General features: G+C 36.9%; 1 protein-coding gene across 1 annotated transcript; it reads left to right on the top strand.

Moving 5' to 3' along the window:
* Positions 1-4,249: 4,249 nt before the first annotated feature.
* LOC129277856 (cell division cycle 7-related protein kinase-like) lies at positions 4,250-19,886 on the top strand. Its single transcript, XM_064110428.1, has 10 exons — positions 4,250-4,334; positions 7,234-7,406; positions 9,823-9,909; positions 11,491-11,626; positions 12,257-12,350; positions 13,523-13,665; positions 14,488-14,653; positions 15,168-15,645; positions 16,193-16,342; positions 18,156-19,886. The coding sequence occupies exons 2-10, from the start codon at positions 7,238-7,240 to the stop codon at positions 18,509-18,511; spliced, it is 1,779 nt and encodes a 592-aa protein (XP_063966498.1). The 5' UTR covers positions 4,250-4,334; positions 7,234-7,237; the 3' UTR covers positions 18,512-19,886.
* The last annotated feature ends 124 nt before the right edge of the window (positions 19,887-20,010 follow it).

Raw genomic sequence — 20,010 nt, 5'->3', positions numbered from 1 at the left:
CACTCAACCCAGTTAATCTTTATGTTACTTTATATGACTTTTCAGTACAATCTTATTTGCCAAATTACGATTGAAATTGAAGCAGGAAACTCAAAAAGCTTTCGAGCATCAAAATCGGTAGCCAAACTTAGCCGGAGTATATTATAGGAGCGCCTGGAACTCATATAATAACAAATCAATTAAGGTAGGTATTTGCGGCTATACAAATACCATGTTTTATTATTATCATTATAGCTTCACCTGTTCTAGCCTGGGCGAATTGTATTTCGATACGACCCCCCCCCCCCCCCAATTAAAACATTAAAACACTTTAGGCAAATATGTTGGATTCACAATTGATGCGAGCGCGCAGCGCGCGAGCTGGATTTTTTTTGTATGCAGACAGTTTTTGCAATTATCTCGCTATAAGACAAATAATGAAGACGTATCGCTAGAATAATTTGAACATATTGCCATTTAAACACCTTGAGTAGGCCTGCGATGCGAACTCGAAGAGAGAATAAAACTTTTATAACATACAACTTTTTGTATTTTCCAACTATTCCATCCCCTTCGTTTATTCACCTTTCTTTCTTTTTTTCTCCTCTACTTCGATCATTTCTATTGTATTTGCCCTTTTCCTCTTTCTTTGCGCAAACATGATGAGGAGGGTCGCACGCCGTGTCGCCCCTTTGATCCGCCTATGATATGAAAGTGACTTGGGTACCTTGGATTGCTTGGATATAACTAGCTATTGTCATGATTGTGGTATTCCTACTCACACAAAATAGGTCCTGGAAATTTCTAAATTCACAACAGTATTTCCCTTTAAAAATGCGTTATGGTTTCCTTTGATTCATTATAACCATGAAAACGCTCTTATTTGTTTGATATCAAAGGTATAATGTTTAAAAACATTTTATGCATATGAAAGAGCGGGGAAGTAGAGGGTGCTGTAGCCTTATTCATGATTAATTGGATTTTCGATTTTCAAAAATGAAATACTTGGTCACTCTGAGAACATAAATGTCATAATGACTCTTTATTTATTAAACTCAACTTGAACATAATATATATAGAACAAAATAGTTTGGTCGGTGTCAAATCCAGTGCTACGAAGTCATCTTGTGTTAAGTAAGGTTGTTTAGAAGGAACTAATAGTGAAAAGAACCATATTGTATTTTTAAAGGAAAGATCGTTATTATATGAATTCAGAAATTTCCAGAAACTGTTTTGCGTGAGTATATAGGAAAATGCCGAAGTTCCAAGCAATCCAAGGTACTCGAATCACTTTCAAATCAAGGTATCAAGGTAGTATCAGATATTCAAAATGAAATCAACCAGCTATTTACAAACCACATGCTAAATGCTTTATTTTTATTAAATTTCATACAAAGTCAACATGGAAGTCCCATATGCAATTACATCATCGTTGCTTAGGGATCCGGCACAACGCAACATAACATGAGAACCATATTGCATGATGGATATTAATCAATAAACATTGGTACAAGTTGAATGGTATCGTCTGTGATTCGGAGTATCAATAAAGAACTAAAATGTTCAATTATCAGTTATCAGTAATCACTAATTGTGTCTTGATAAAAACATGCAAATACTTTTCTTTCATTAATTGATAAACCTTAAATACAGATACTTCATGTACTCTCATCCCCTAGGCTATTCTGTATTTATTTCACATGCACCACTTCCGTTTAGGGAGAAAATGATTATAGTCTCGACATCAAAGATTCCAAAGATTCTTTCTGTGTGTAAATATTTATTAATGGAAAATTTGAAGAGAACCTTTTTTTATTTTCACAAAGCACAGGCCTACAATATGTTTTAATTTATAATTTAATCTCCTCTCTTTAAAATGTATAGGTCAAGGTTGAACAATGGGACTGAAAATAATGAATGAAATTAGGAGAAACACAGACAATATACATGTACATTTTAAAAAGTGGTATATGCAAAATATAAAACGACTTATGAATTATTACATACTGATAAAAGCGTGAATTTTAATACAAAAATCTATATTGCATACTAAGCACGTGCGACGACAGACTTAACTAACATTTTTCACATGGCAAGAAAAAAATACTTTCTTAAAGTTTTGTTGTATCAAGTCAATCTGGAATCAAATATATATTAATTAACATGAATAATGTTTTGAATTATATTTTCATCTGTGAATACTAATGACTCTTCTATCACAGATCAAGGAAAAACATTAGATGAAATAAAAGGAACACATGAGAAATGGTAAAAGAAAAACGGGAAAAAATGGAAAAGAAATACATGACGAAAATGCAAATGGGGAACCATATAGCCGGGGGGGGGGCAGTCAAATGTATTGCTGTACACACGCGTGGCCAAATTATTTCCAAACACCCCATAAACGAGTTTTTCTCTGTGTGCAAAATAACACCCTAAACGCGGGATTTATTTACACATTTTGGCCCCTAAACAAGTTGTCGCCAGAATATGACCCCGTGGAAAAAGCTTGGGGGAAAAATACCCTAACAAGTTTTCTTTGAAATTATATGACACATTTTATACATGGAATAACACATTTAATAATGAATACCTTTTCTTTATATTATATAGCAACCTTGAACAAGCAAAGTATCCGAGTGAATTAAACATAAAGTAGCATTGGAATTCAATAAACTAATGGATTTATGGATCATCCCAAATAGCATGACTTCGCGTTTTCTTTTTTCCAATTTAGATTTTTCATACGCGAACACGGCTTGGGGGGGGGGGGGGCATTTAGGCCTATCTGTTCAGACATTTGATTTTCTTTTACTTCATTCAAACCTTTTTTTTACTTAAAAATAAGGTCTGAAGTACCGTGTGCAAAATATTATTTCAAGTCAGCATACAGTCACATACAATTGAATATTCATAATAACGATAACATTTTGAAATTTCACTTATTTTTCACAAAATAGTTATATGCACAATTTACCCACATGCATATGAGAGAATCGATGATGTCCCTCACACACTATTTCTTTTGTTTTTTATTGTTTGAATTATACAATATTTTCTTTTTACAGATTTGACAATAAGGACCAACTTAATTGACTGAACCATATAATGTTAAGCAATGGTAACTCCACATGTTCAGTGAGAACTAAAACTTTATTTCACAGGACAATGAGGAGAAAATTAGAATATTTCATATTTCAAATAATAAAATACAGAAGAAAAAGTGAGTGAGAGATGTCATCAGTTCCCTCATTTGCATACCGACCAGGATGTTCATATTATGTGAAATATTAAGTGAAACTTAAAAATGTCATAACTTTCTTATTTTAAATCCAATTTTGATGAAATTTTCAGTGTTATCCTCGTAGGATTTTTCTCTTTTTAATCAAATCAACTTTTTGTTGGGGTGGACTTGTCCTTTAAGAAGAAAAATATTCTTCAGACATTTTCTCCAATTTATGATTATGGATGGCTAGTCAAAGATTTATTTCTAAATCTTATTTACATTTATGACCCGGGATTTATGATGACTCTCGTTTTGGGGACCAGTTACGTTTCATCAACATTTTCGTTCAACAAGTTTTCAGATCTGAAAAATTTCCTTGATTTTGATTGGCTGAGAATCACTTTTACTATGGTAACTGTCGGATAAAATGGGAAGTTATCGGATAAATCGTCCGACAATTCAAGTCCTTTCATGAAACGCTCCCCTTAACGAGTAGTATGTTGAAAAAAAGACATCGAGCTAATTTAAGAAGAAAAAAACAAGGAGCTCTATTGTACGGGGAGCATATAGACCTACATGTAGTACAACATGTAACAAAATAGACCAACAGATTGGGAAGTGTTTTATGTGAAAAGGTTACACATATGAAATAAACACAAACAATAATGTGATTTGTAGGCCTAATCACTTTTTAATCATTTTGTAATTATTTGTAATTGACTTTGATTTATTTCAATTAAAAACAAAACATCTTATTTCAAAATTCCTTGGTCACTATAGAGATCATGTTGATATTGATATTACAAGTTTCCGAGTAGCGTATGCATTATTTTTTTTAAAGCGATGGGGGGTTCAAGCTGAATGAAATGTTGACAAGCAAAAAAAAAAGTCTTCAAAAAAAAGTGAATGGGGTTGGGTATAGAACAAAATTAAGGGGGGGGGGGTGTTAAACACCTGCGAACGCCACTGCAAGTTTCATTTGACTGGTTATACGAATGAAGTACCGGTAGCTATGAGCGCGCTGAGCTGGCACGCGCGGCGTTACTTCAGCTTCCGGTTTATCAGCGCGGGAAATTCGTTCGGTAGCATTTGGAGAGTCCATTGTGCAGTTTTTGGAAAACCGTCAAACGTAAGTTCAGACCGACCTTCTAAAAATTATAATTGTTTTGTCGTGGCATGTAGTAGTTTATCATTATATTGTTACATTTTTTAAACGGATCGGATCTTGCCACCAAATGAGATGCGAGATCGATGTGTCGACTATCCTTGTGCACTTTCGCATCCATGCGGAGTGTGAGCGGCCCCAGCGCAGCCGCCGTGCCCGCGAGCCCCGGGTTGTGTAGGAGGCCCCAACCTAATTTCTTTGAATGATGCGAAAGTGCACTAGCTTTCTGACTAACTAACGTTCTATTCTAAAATAGATCCATTGTAAATTGGTATGGAGTTGGGGTTTACCTGTGTAGGACTTACCCTCTTTTCAAGTCTAGACAGATGGCAGCCGTCTGTTTTGAGGAGTTTTTAAACATTTTGAATTTTTTTATTTCTCGTACTTTTTTTCGTAGTCCAATTTTGGGTCTGACATGCACTTAGAAAATGTTGCGTGATTTCGAAACCGTGTATCCGGGCATCAACAAATTTGGTCTCAGAAGATGTGCAAGGCTTGACAATAGATGTAGAAAATTATTGCGGTTGTGTGACGAAATTCATCAAGGCCAGGGGGGGGGTCAAATTGACCCCATCCCAAATTAAGTAAGGGTCGAATTTACATGTAACTAGAAAGACAGCATTTAGACCCTATTCATGTACATCTTTTTATTGTTAGAAATGAATTCCTTGTCCAAATTAACATAGAAATTAACACAAAATCATTAAAATAATTTATGCAGAAGCTGAGATATAAAAATTTGACGAAAATGGGTTGGGGTCAACAACCTTTTTGCCCCAAATCGTTATTTTTTTTGGGCGGTACCCCCTCAAGGTTCAACCGATTTTTCAGAAAAAGGTGTAAAAATGCTCAGGAGCACAAGCTGCATCTTTTGAGTTGGTCCTCTCTGTGATCTGAAACATCAACCCACCACTAATAATACATGACAAATGCTGATTTTCGAACCTATATGCCATCCTTTATGTACATTATTGCTCATATCTCAAACTATTGGAATGCCCATCACAAAACTTATGTAGAAGCTTCTTGACATCATAAGGTACCTGTGGGATGAATTTGAGGCAATTTGAAGGATACATTTTTTTTTAAATTCACAATTGAAGTTTATATTTTGTAATAACTGTTTTGTAGTTGGAGGTAGGAAAATGTTGCCCAGACAAATTTATAGGGCATGAAAATACCTTTAAAATGACACCAAAAACCAGCTCTCTAGGTGCTATACATGTACTTTTAGAGATTTGGCCATTTGAATTCGCGATGTTGTGCTAATTAGTCCAAAGTTTGTTAGCTTGTATCTCACTAATTGAGAGGCTGTTAGTGAAAATATTTGAGTTCTAGCCATTTTTCATGAGTCCCAATTGTTTCCCAAAGTTTTACAAAAATCTGAGAGATGACAGCAGATTATTTGATGATTTGACATGGAATGACCCATTTGCCCCATTGGGCATATTAAGTTCATAAGCTTCACGTCAGAAAAAAAGGGGAAAGTGTTGAATTTTACTACAGTAATGCCTTTCAAATTTAAATTAAGAAAAAAAAGTTAATAGGTACAGTACTACTACTTGCCTCTCTTATTCTCTAAAGTAGCAATGCTTTCAAAATTTTGATTTTGAGGTGCTGCTGGGTTTGTTCTCATCCTGGCCATGTGCACTGGGCTATGAGATGTTATCTATCCTCAAGATATGTGCCAAGGAATTGTCTCAAATACCATACAAACAGCAATCCCATTGATGCTGGTAAACTTGAGCAGTGAGCTAAAAACCAAATGGGGGCCTTATTCAGGGTGCTACACAACTAAAGAAGCGCTTGCCTGGTCGGGCAAGTAAATTTTCAAACAGTTGGATTCTTGCCCAAAATCTATTTTACTTGCCCGAAAAAATCCTTGGAAAAAAAAGTTTTACCTCTTCAAAAGAAAGTTTTGTGTTTTTATATTAAAACCATTGACCTTTTTCTCTCTTTTGACATGAACTGATCTACTTTGTTATTGCATTTCTTTTTCCAGAGTGATTTTATCTTGCCTGCCATGACCAAAATTAGAGTTTAAAAAAATCAGTCAATATCATATATCGACCCTAATTTTGGTCATTCTACTGTGAGAGTTTTGCTTTCTACTGTGAATTTTGCTTGCCCAATCCGGGCAAGTAGTTTTGGTCTTTACTTCAAAACACTTGCCCGACTCTAACTTTTACTTGCCCCGGGCAATCGGGCAAGTGCTTATGTAGCACCCTGCTTACATGTATTTACTCTGGGGCCTCAATCAACCCCACTCTCCCCTAAGTGAAGACTACTAGTGTTAGACCTACATGTACATGTACATGTATTCAACCTCAACATATCTCTTATTTTGATCAATAGATCTACATGTTAGTTGGTGCTGGGGGCCATTTCATAAAGCCGTTCGTAAGTTAAGAGTTTACTGTTTAAGAATGTCTGGTGATCATTTCTGGTAAATGATATTCATTATTAAATGTTCATTGGTGATTATTGAGCGCATAAGAAAGGTTCACCAGTTGTTCTTAAAGTCGCTCTTAACTTCCGAACAGCTTTACAAAACACCCACCAGGGGCCCGTTGCAGAAAGAGTTGCGATAAAACGCAACTAAAAAAATCTTGTGCAACTTGATTTTCAGCCAATGAGGCACCCGTATTCGGGACTTGCGCTTGATATTTTGACTTGCGTTTAAACGCAACTCTTTCTGCAACAGGCCCCTGGGGCTGATAAGGAGACTCTCTCTCTAATAATGGAAGACAATCTCTGGTATTGAAGCATGAAGTACATGTAGCAAAAATAAGATAAAACATGAAACAGCCAGGGTCATTGTGATAATATCCAGACTTTTTTTTCCTTGTGGCTTGTTTCACAGCACCATGCTCGGCCGGGAAAATAACTCCAGTTCCACCAGCGCCCTCGATGTTGTCATTGATGCAGGAGAGATTGAGGAGAAAGATTCTGATCTTCGTCCGATGACACCGACAGTTATGGTGACTTGCAAGAAACGGAAGAGATCGTCTTTCAAAGGCCCAATGAGAATGACTGGTAAGCAGTGCTGGCACAATGCAAACAAGTTTCAAGATGATTTGAAGCAAAATCTAATTTATAACATAAGACATAAAAAAATATATAATTATAGCATTTTCAATGTTCATCATAACACTGGTGGTAAGTTGGTGTTTGGATTTTTATGCATGTTTTTTTCTTAAATTTATTTTCAGGTTGTTATGAGTGTGTTTTTAAAAATATTTTTAAGGAGGGGGTGGGGGAGACTGTTATGGATATTACTGGTATATATTTCCATTCCAGTCATACAGTGTACATATAGGTTTAAATCAGCCTAATTTGTCAGTTGTCACTGAAGAGAACCTGATATATCATTGATCGCCTTGTTAATTTCTTGGATGATATTATATAGCCAGTGCAAAATATTTCAAGGATATGAATAATAGGAAAATATTTAAAAAAAAGAAGTGTGGTCTGAAATAATTCTTGATTATATGTGTACACAGATCTAAAGGGAGCCAAGAAGGCCCATTTCATAACAACTTACAATTATTGTAAATACAATAAATATTGACCCCTACGTATAGTCACTGTCCCAAATTCAAACACTTCTCTTCATCAATCTTCATATACCGGTATACCAAGGATGGCTCGGCTGTGGAATTCACTTCCCGCCAACACATTCCCTTTATAAAACATGGACAGATTAAAAAATAGTGTTAATACACATTCATTAACATGTAACTTGATGTAAAACCTTGTACTTTTACTTTAATTATGGTTTATTATGTGGCAGTCATGGGTCACTTTTCATCATTTTATGATGGCAACATCAGGCCCAAAGAACAATCTAAAAAAAACGGACAAAAATGGAAACTATGATTGTGAATGGTTGCTGAGCCATGTTAACATGGAAGTTGCCATATTTGTCAAAACTCTTCATGAAACAGGCCGCAGACCTGCCAACCATTACGTTTTTGGCGTATTTAGTACGTTTTGCAACCAAAATACGGCAGTACGTTTTTTCTTTAAAAAATATGTTTTTGTAAAAATATATATATATATATTTTTTTTTTTACAAAATCATAATTTATTGAGAAAAATTATCTCTATATGTCTCTATTTCATAAAACTTACACAAATATGGTTATTAGATCAATGTAATTTCAGGTAACTTGTTTTTTTGTCAATCATTTTGTTAAAACCAGGGTGAGATATACGCATGTTTAAATTTTTTTTTTCATCTGCAAGAGCAGTGCGCATTTTAGCTTGCATGCAGCTTGAGCGCCGCGATGAGCGACTGCGCCACGCATTTTATTATGAAATACACTTTTTTGGGGAAAAATACACTTTTTTATCATAGAATACAATTTTTTATTCCCAGAGGTTGGCAGGTCTGAGGCCAAGGAAGCCTAGCTGTGTTTCAGCTCAAGCATCCGAATTGTAGCATCTTTGTACATGTTGTTTATTAGCTTATATGGCGCGTATCATTCAGCAGTGAATAGCCAAATATTAAACGTTCATGTACTTAGCCTTTAGACAGGCAATACAGTATGTCTGTTATGTTTATATCAAATGCCTACTACAACTGAAAAAAGACTAATCGCGAAAGGCTGGATAATAATAGGGTATTTATATTGCGCACATATCCACCTTGTTAGTTGCTGAAGGCGCTCCTATATTACCCGGCTAAGCTAGGCGTTCATAGCGCACACAGCTTTTTAAGGAATTACTTCCTACCGGTACCCATTTACCTCACCTGGGTTGAGTGCAGCACATTGTGGATCAGTTTCTTGCTGAAGGAAATTACGCCATGGCTGGGATTCGAACCCACGACCCTCTGTTTCAAAGTCCGAAGACTAATCCACTGGGCCACAACGCTCCACATGAATGCGAGCTCTACCATAGGGCCTTTAGGAACTTGACTTGGATTTCTTATGTTAACCATTGTTTCTGACTCATGGTCGCGACCTAGACTAGAGGTATATATGCGGCCAATCAGCAAGTGTATCTTTCAGATCAATCAATCCTGTAACACAGAAGCGAACGTACCCGGTCCCATGACGTTTTCAGTGCCTACAGTGCTAATTGGCGCATTGATCAGTATGCTCATGGATAATTCATACATTCACATAGATCTACGCCAGAGTCCAAAAGGCCTTGCGACTGAAGTCGCTCAATCGCACATTCACCCATGTCTCTATTAAACTCTCTTCATTGACCGCTAGTCTCGTCTCAGCCACTGCATGACAATAAATATTGCCAAGTCACTGTGAGAAAGCTAATCTGACCAATACAGGTGTGTATTTTGCCATCTTGTTCATATTTAAATATTATAGACATAATTAATTCAATGAATGGAAATATGAATATAATTTAAATGCCTTGAAGTGCTTTATAATGTAGCTGAACCAGAACATGTAATTGAAGTATCTCTTTTTATTTCATATTGTAGAGAAAGTCCGGGAAGACATCCGCTCCATGCTGAAGGCTGTTCCTAAGATTGATGAGTTGTTCACGGTGGTTGATAAAATAGGAGAAGGTAAGCATATATTCCCAGAGATTTTTTTTATTTTTATGTTTATTTATTGAATCATGCAGTACTTAATATGAACCAGAATGAGTCAGGAAAATAATACAGAAAGTGCTCAGGGGAAAACTCACTAATTTGAGGTACATGCACATCTGATCCCCCCCCCCCCACTATTTTGTTTAGGACTACATGTACATACATGTATGTCTCTGTAAGGTTTGGGAGATTGAAAAAAAGATTGCAATCTCAGGACTATCTTATTAGGATTTAGTGCTTGAAATTCATGGTTATAGTTATATCACCTATTCATGTGCCAGTTCAATATCAATTAATATAACAGAGTCAACAACCTTGTTTATTATTTAGTATTATTCACAGGATAAATATTTGTTGCACTGAGGACTTTGGGGGTTTTTGTCTTGATATTTTATCCATTGAAGCATGAGGGTGTCAGGAATTACAAACAAGAAAAAAATCACACTCTTTTTCTACTACAGGGAGTTGATGAGTTTATTTGATTTTTTCCCCCATCATTTTGTATATGTCTCTATAATGTTTGTGAGATTGACAAAACAAACTGTGATCTCCTTTCTCATTAGAAGTTAGTGCTTTAAATTCATGCCAACATCTCCTGTTTAATGTATCAGTCCATTATCAATGAATATAACAGAGTCGACAGCTCATAAACTTAATAGATTAACAAACTTTTGTTGTAATGTCTAACAAATCTGTAGAGATAATGGCAACGGTAAAAATGAAGGCAAAAATACTGAATATATTTTGCAAATCATTATATTGAAATAATTAAAAGATAATCATGGCATGGTGTAGACATGGAAATATGCAAACTTCTCTCCATGATCATTATGTAGCCTTTAGACTTGCAAACAATAGCAAAGACATGCAGGTACATGAATCCTCAACATTGATCATTGCTTATCTTGGAAAGCATGTACGGATTGGACTGTGGACTTAAATATTCATGTCCGTACTTTCAACGAAATGCTTGAGAATATGACATTGAGTTGATAAAGAAGTGATTGTCAGATAGTTCGGTATGGTTCACTGGGCTAAGTGACAGGTGGTCATAACTGTTAAAAGGGTGGGGGAGGGGCTCACTTGCTCATAAAAGATTCCCATTTGTTTTATTTCATTTCTATTACACAAATGTAGCTGTAAAGTGATATTAAAGAGGCTCCTTAGAAAGAAGTGTCCATGTATTGAAATGCTGTATGTTTTATTCCTGCAAGTGAATAGAATTCATTCGCATAACTTGCCAATTTTATCATTCAATAATAAATTGCCATCCCTATAGGTGTGTAGTAGCACATGGTCAGTATATGGTAAAGACTAATTTACAGAGTTTTGTGTTAAAACTTTTCCCTAGAAACTGGGAACTTTGGGGACAGAAAAAAAATGGGGGTGGTACCAAAACGTTATGCTAAAATTGATACATAGCATTTTGCATTTCATATTAGATTCAATAAAATTTACTTTTACACAGGAAGACAGGAATGGGGAGCATTATGAGGGAGTGTTGTAAGTCATCCAATGGAAAACTGGAGTTTCTTATTCCCATTCTTTTTGCAGGTACTTTCAGTTCTGTGTATCGAGCCACTTTGAAGAAGGCTGCTGACACTTCACAGGAGTTTGCTCTGAAGCACATCATCCCAACAAGCCACCCTGATCGTATCCTCAGCGAACTCAGCTGCTTGGTCAAAATAGGGTATGCCATTACAATTAAACTTAACAGATTTATTTTTCTTCGCACGTAGAAAGTTCAGATCCAGTGGCTACGGGAATGGTTTGATTGGACAAAGCTTAGGAGGGCTGAGCCTTTGTATGTAAACAATGGCTTTACCCCACCCCCACTCTTTTTCTGATCACGGAATGTAATTGCGGGTCTTATTAAATATGGAATAATAGTAAGCAAATGATTACCGTTGGTGAAAGTAATAATAAATGTCATATTTTACACAGGGTAGCCACTTCAGTTTTGAAAACTGTTCTCCCAGCGGCACAAGCTATCATTTCCAAGAAGATCTTGGCTTTGTCTTAGATTCTTAGTTAACCTTTTAGCATATTCATATCAATGAAGAAGTTTTAGTGTTTTTCATTCAGTGAAACCACTGCTTTAACTGAATTAATATTGTTAAATTTCAACAAAACTAAGAACTTTAATTTGTCTTGGGTGAATAAAGAAGCAAACAGAACAAAACAAATTGCTAATACTTTATGCTTTTTGTTTAAAGTTTGTTATTTTTATTTTGTCTTGTCTTGGAATACTACAATGATGTATAAAGTTGGCATCCATCAAACTTGATACTAAGTTTCATTTCTTTGCTTTTGAATATAGCGGCTGCCATAATGTGATGGGAGTTAAACTGACAGTGAGGGAGAAAGACAACATTGTCATCGTCATGCCACACTTCAAACACAATAGATTTCAGGTGAGATTAGAATCCTGTAAAATGGGATTGAATTCCAAGACCATGGTTTTCAATGGGATTGTTTCCTAACTTTGTTTTACCTTGGGTCAATTCGTAAAGCTTTTTATAATAGTAATAATAATAATAAGATTTGTATAGTGCACAAATCCAACTTGTTAGGTGCTCAAGGTGCTCCTATATTACCCTAGCTGAGCTGCTAGTCTATCGATTCTGTGTTCTGTACCCATTTACCTCACCTGGGTTGAGTGCAGCACATTGTGGGTAAATTTCTTGCTGAAGGAAAACACGCCATGGCTTGGAATTGAACACACGTCCCTCACATTGAAAGATGAGAATCTTAACCAGTAGACCAAGACACCCCCGCAAACTTTTGTAATTTTCCTATGACTTTACATGTGATCCTTGGGCTTTTTGAGATCCCCAATTTTTCTACAATTGGAGAGACCTGTAACCATATAAATCAATTTTAGACAAATAACTTATTTTGCATTAAATTGCTTATTAACATCAGGAATAAAGATTTCAACTTTACCTGATGGGAATACAAATTATTGATAATCTAAACTGAAACTGGAATCTGACCTTGGGGGCCTAATTGAAAAAAAAAACTTGCACTTTTAACATTGCTACAGTAGTTTGGTTATTACCAGGGAACCCTGTCATTTTATTAGCTGCTGAGCTATCATACCATTGAGAGCGTAGTTAACATAATAACTGTTTGGTGTTAGGGCCCGGATTCTTACTTTAAACATCAACACCCTACAGAGTACCATAGTGTGACATCAATTTCATTTGTGTGCATTCCAGCATTTTCATGACCATAGTCTGGTAAAAGCATGATGAAATACCTCCACACACCAAATTCGTATGGCTAAATGAAAATCTAATACACCCGTTAGAATGATGTTAATTAAGTGTAAATTGGCGTATACAGTAGTATATCGAGTGCAATGAGGCTAAGTGAGTTTTCTTTACAGCCACATCTTCAGAAGTTAGGCCACTGGACTGATTCCAACCAAGTTTTGGTTGTGGATGTTTTCCATCATGCTCCGCCTAGATGTGGTTAAAAAAACATTAAAATTAGAAAACGGTTGTTTTTTTCATGTCATCTCATCACTTCATTACTATGTTACACTTTTATAACCCTCACTGAAAATTGTGCATTTTTTCAGGATTTTTACCATGACATGACTGTTGAAGAAGTTCAAGATTATCTGAGAGCCCTCTTCACAGCCCTTAGGAGAGTCCACAGATTCAACGTGATCCACCGAGATGTCAAGCCAGGAAACTTTCTCTATGACAGACAGTCCAGAAAGTAAGCTACTACAGTGCCATTTTTGTGTTTTATTTGAGCTAAAATTGGAGCTAAAAGTCACAGTGAATAATGGTTTTCGGAGGAACCCTGTAAGATTATCATTATGGTCTTATTCATCCAGGTTTAAGTCTGGTTTAGTCCCCGAATATGGGGGTGGCCGGATTCACCTTGCACTGACAGAGGTGAATCTTCCAGTTCCAAAAAATGCTCAGTTGTGAGAGCAATTTATGTGGTTTTGTGGCATGCTCGTACACAAAAGAGAAACGCGATACCATTTTGTGACGTCGCCCTGAATGGACCCGTTCTCCTTGAGTGAAATCGTAGTTCCAACCTTCAGATTTGGGTGGAGTTTTCAAATTGGTATTTGAATATTTTGTTGTTGATTGGATGCAGTTAGGTGCTATTGTGGGGGTTCAAAGCTTTCAATTGGTGTGAAAATTGCAGTATTTGTGATGGCCTTAATATGTCTACTTTAACCCTAAGAAGACTGGGGGGGAAGAATTGGATATTATAGTTTTGTAGATAATGCCATGGGTAATGCGCGTGCCAATTTTCGTCACGATCGCGCGATCAACGGCCGAGATCATAAGGGGGGGCTGAATCAGCCCCTCCCCCCAGTCTTCTTAGGCATCGAAATAGCCCAGTCTATTTAGGGTTAAGCAAACCAAATTTGAATAAAGAAATGATACGCTGTAAGCTTTCTACATTGCGGATCGCAAAATATTTCAAAGGAATTGTACTTAATTCTTTTTCCCTTATGTCTTAAAATAAATTCAGTTAAATATTTTTTATAGCGATGTTTTTTTCCTCCACAACTTTCAGATATGCTCTTGTCGACTTTGGCCTTGCTCAGGCAGTACCAACCATATCAACTCTCAAGGCATCGGGGAAGAAGTCAACTCTAGGGGGCGTCCTACACCATGATACCCCAAGACCACCTCTAGCCAGGAAGAACACTCGGAGGGCTGCATCAGCTTCAGAGAATAAGGTTGGTATAGTTCAGTAAACCCATTGGCTCGTATTCAGAATTCCAGTCTAACTCAGACCATGCTCTAACTCTCTGCTAACATTATGGGAAGCTGAAAATGTCAAAATTGTGTTTACATTGTATTTTCTTTAATGATTTCTTTTCTCTTTTCTCATGCTCTTATGGTGGATAATTGTTTTGAATTCTCATTCCCTGAAAGTCATAACTTATATGAATGTCAAATGAGCTTATAGTTTGTGTCACAATTGGCTATCCATAGTCAAACCACAACTTCAGACCAGAGTTTAATTCAAACCCGAGTCCAGAATACTGCACCCTATGGGAGAGGATTGTCCCATCCTGAAATGTCATCAAATTTTAATGCATCCCAAGCCTATTTTTATTACCAATTCTAGAGACTTTCAGGTTTTTGATTAACTCTGTTTTCCCTTACAGATTTATTACATTCATCTATTTCAGGACACATTGATTTGATGTTCTTTTCTTTAAAAAAAATTTATATCTATCTCTGCAGGTTCCTTCCAGGGTTGAACCAAAGAGGACTCAATCTGAAAGTCTTTCCAAAGCCCCTAGGCTTGTAGAACTCGACCCCAACACATTCCATTCCACCGACAAGTCATCCCGCGACCGTAGCAACCACAAACAGGACTCCATCAATGAAGATGACCTCAAGAAGAACGTAACTACGACGATAGCAAGAGGAAGCGAGAACACCGGCGAGGGTGTTGTCATCGCTCCGCCTAAGGAGAAGAAGCCGACAAAGCCGCCCAAGCCAGTCGTTCTCACTAGGAACTGCGCTGCCATCACTACCAGGGGTGTGGCCAAGAAGACGCAGGAGGTGCCGAAGACACCTCAGGGTGTGTGCAGATGTTACGGCTTGCCTCAGGTCTGTGATGTCTGTATGGCAAGGAAGAACCAGGCAGCACCTAGAGCAGGTACTCCGGGCTTCAGGTCACCAGAGGTGCTCCTGAAGTGCCCTGACCAAACAACAGGTGAGAAACATCACCAGATCTGCCAATTTTCTGCATACAGCAGAATAATGATATTTGCATGTACTTCATAATAATAATAATAATGGTATATTTACCCAGGGTAGCCATTTCAGTTCGGGAAACTGTTCTCCCAGCGGGCCCTGCTATTATTACCCCGGCTAAGCTAGGCTACCTATTCAGGTGCACACAGCTTTTTGAGGAATTACTTCCTGCCGGTACCCATTTACCTCACCACTGCATAATTGCTCATTGTACAAAAGGTAGCACTTAAAATGAAAGGAATGGCCTCAAATATCCAGCAATCACCTCAATTTTACAACAAAAATATCTTCTGAAACAAAAAAGAAAATATCCAAACCTAGATTTAGGCTTAGTAATATATACATGTATCTCTATCTTCCTAAATGATGAGCAAAATGATATTTGAGGACACCTTCCAGACTGTGTTTTTTGTACTTCAGATGGAGCACATTTCTTTATAGCCATTTAACACATTGTATACCCATCAATAATTCAGGTTAATCCCCTTCCTAATCTCACTTTTCAGCTGTAGACATATGGGCTGCAGGCGTCATCTTCCTATCGATTCTGAGTGGGCGTTATCCATTCTTCAGAGCTCCGGACGATTGTACCGCCCTCGCTCAGATCATGAGCATTATGGGAACGGAAGAAACCACCGAAGCCGCCAAGGCTAATGGTATGTCCAAAAATCCAAAGTCTTTATAAACGTTGTACAATATGTACATTGTCCTATTTGTTATACCGGGGTAGTGTTTCATTAAACATCCTGTCTGTGATTTCACTGATTAATTGTAGGGGTTTGAGAGGGGGTTTTTAAGCAGATTTCAGCCAATTTTGCTGAAGATTTTCTGTGTATTTTTTTGTTGTTGAAATTTCTGTGAAAAATTATGGGAGCTATTTCAATTCCAGCCTTTTCTTTTACATGTAGCTCTTTTTATTTGTGATCACTCACAGCCCTGAAAGTTGTTCTAAGCCAATCAGATGCAAGGATTTCAGAAGCTTGTAACAGTTGTTACTTTTTAGTGAAAATCATTGTTATGTAAAATGCTCCCCTTTTCTTCTGTCCAAAGACTTATTCCTCCAGTTTTAATACATTGAATAACTAATTCTCTAGTTCACCTAGGGACAATTTTTCCCATTTCATAATACATTTGACAAAGCACTAGGTTCTATTGGTGCACTGCTGAAATCATGCCATGTGATTGGCCAAGAGCAATTTCCAGAGATTTTTAGCGTTATGGTTTAACCCTCACTCTCCCGGGGTATTTTGATTCTTGTCATTCCCGGGGGGGGGGGGGCCATTATGGCCCCCCCCTAAGATCTCGGCCGCCGATCGAGCGAGCGACGCAAAAATTTGCACGCTGGTAGTTTGCGATGTAATCTACAAGGCTGTATGGTAAAATTTTCCAAAATAATGAGATTTTATTTTATATGAATTAATTATGCTAATTTATGCATAAATCATACTTTTTGCTCTAATTCACTAAATAAAGCTCCTAGAATGCTAATTTTTGGTAAAAATATTCTTTGTAGCATTCTTAACAAACGCAATGAAAAAAACTTCGGTTTGGAAATCAATTTATGTATTTTATTGTTTTATGAATTTCTTATGTATTTCTTTGTTTTTTTACTTTTTGTCTTTTATTGTTTTTTCAATGGAAATCGTTCCAGACTTAATTCTGACCATAAACAAGGCAAAATTAATTAAGTTTAATCAGTAAAAGTAGAAATAATGATACATTTATGAATTTTGGCTAAATACACAATTTGCATTGGATTTGTACATGAAATCACGTTTATGAGCAATTTTGGGTCTGACATGCACTTACGTAATGTCGTAACCGTGTACCCGGGTGTCACAAATTTGGTCTCAAAATTTGCGCGAGACTTGAAAGTAAAAAGTCGGTAAGCGGCGAGGTCAAAAAATTTTGCGCAGCAGATATATCGCGAAAATTGTCGAGGGGGGGGCCATTATGGCCCCCCCCCCCGGGAGAATTAGGGTTAAACGATATACAATATGTAATCTTAACACTTTTGATCTATGCTACGGAAAATTCACCCCCATTTTACCCACATGTGATCCCAGAGCGATCATAGTGTGCCAGCCACTGTCGTGCTTTGGGGTTTTATGCATGTACATGCTGCGCAGATTAAGTTCTTTAAAAAAGAATTAGTTCAACAGAACACTATAATTTCTCTTTATTCTCACTTGTGTTGATGAGGACAGAGAAATATTCCTAGCATCTGAAATTTGCCTTCGTCTGACCATGCTATAGTCAAGAATCTGTTACAAATTGTTTTTTTGGCCCTGCCAAAAATAGATTTCAGTAAAAAAAGCAGAATGAAATATTGTTCAATTATGTTATCTTTGCTGAAAACATTATTTTTGTTTTGTTTTTTATTACATTTGGGATTATGGGTATTATTTGTGTCTTCTCTAAAGAGCTTAAACAAATATTCCTCGTGATTTTTCTTTGATTTCCCTTTAGGCAAGAATCTATTGTGCAATGTGAAACTCCCAGCTATGGAACTAAAGACAATGTGTCGTCAGTTAAGACTAGGTGCCATCCAGAGCCGTCACACCAAGAGTTCTCAGAGCAACGGTGAGTCCTCGAAACGACGAAGACGCAGCGTGAACCAGACCTCGCCACCCAAAGACGAGGCCGTTGTCGGCAGCCCGGGATCGCTGCGGAGTGAAGGAAGTGTCGGCAGTGAGGAAGGTCTTGAAGATCGATTCCCAGACTCAGCTTATGATCTTCTTGGACGGCTACTAGAGCTTGATCCTCACAAGAGGATAACGGCAGAACAAGCCCTCAAGCATCCTTTCCTGGTTGAGGCTGTATGATGTTAACTTTTCTTCCGCTATCTAGCTTCAGATCATTCCATTTTATATGGTCAGGGTCGTTTCATATAGTTATTTGTAAGTTCTGCATGACTTTACACACGACTGCTAACCCTTTGTTATGGTAAATGATATATCTATGGAGTCTTTGCATTCATTGCACACCCTGTCAAAAATAACAAAAAAAAATTTGCTTGACAAAATTTTCGGACAAATTTGACCCAATAAAAGTCCGACTCTGGATTCTTAGGACCTAAGAACACTTCCATTTCATGCCAAAGTCATGTATGACTTTACGAACAGTGTTATGAAACACTACACAGTGCTCATGCATTGTTGTCTGTCATATAGATATAGCACTGCAGGGATGACCTTTAGGCTCTTTGATTGCACCATCTAAGAGTTACAATGGGTGATTTCAAGTTCGATGTTTGGTGTTGGTGTTGAGAGCGTGAAAAGGCTGCTGAACCGAGCTGGGTTCAGAGGAGTGATACCGATCCTTCTATCGATAGCCTATAACGTCACGCCTCCGCGCTGAGCTGCAAGTTCATCTCAACTTTACGCGAGAACTTCTCGACGACAAAAGTGGAATCAGGGAAAAATTACAGTAAAATGTTATCGTACAGAATGCAAAGGCTAAAATCACTTCAAGAATCCGAAAGAGTAAATATTATTGTCCATTGAAATGTTTAAGGCTCTAATGATTTGCACTCATTTTAACTGTTCGGGGGGGGGGGGGGGGGGTTAAAGAATTTTCGAGTATGGATCGGAATCATTCAGCGAACGGTAAATAGTTTGCTGAATAATCAATATTTATAATTGTTACAATTTGTTTATATTTGTAACCTTATTGTAATTCTCAAAACTACCATCAAGTCTGGTGGTAGATTTTTATGTTTTGTATCTCCTTTCGAAATGCTGCCTTCCATGGAGATATTGCTACCTCTTTATAGTTCATACCATGGACCTACTACTCCAAGTTCATTACCCACATTCTCTTACTATTTTCAAGTAAATGATATAAACAGAAGACACCTTTGTAAAAGTCAGAGCTTTGCCTTTCTCACAGGAATCCTGAATGCATCTGTTGATCACTTATCTTTACACTCCAATCCATCTTGGGGAAAACAAGAGAAGAATGTAAGATGTTCTGGAAAGATGCACAGCAGGAATTGTTCTGAAAGACAGCATTAACTTTTGACAAGGTGTCTATTTTGTGCTTTTAGGTGTATATTCTCTGATTAATTAATTGGAACAAGTTAATTGTTTGCATTTTGACTGCATATTCTTTTGTAAATTATCTTTTAATATGAAGTTATTTATTCTGATGTTTTTATAACAGAAGATTTTTCAATAAAATACATAAATGAGAAGAATTGTCTGCAGCTTGTTTATTTTGTTTTTGACTTCTAGAAAAAAAAAAAGGACTGGTATATCATAGTTTAATATTTGATATGTTTTTGTGAAAAAAAGAATAGTTGGTTTTATAACATTTGCTCCTT

This window comes from Lytechinus pictus, chromosome 15 (assembly GCF_037042905.1).
Source record: "Lytechinus pictus isolate F3 Inbred chromosome 15, Lp3.0, whole genome shotgun sequence".
Classification (NCBI taxonomy): domain Eukaryota; kingdom Metazoa; phylum Echinodermata; class Echinoidea; order Temnopleuroida; family Toxopneustidae; genus Lytechinus; species Lytechinus pictus.
This window is presented reverse-complemented; position numbering and strand designations above follow the sequence as displayed.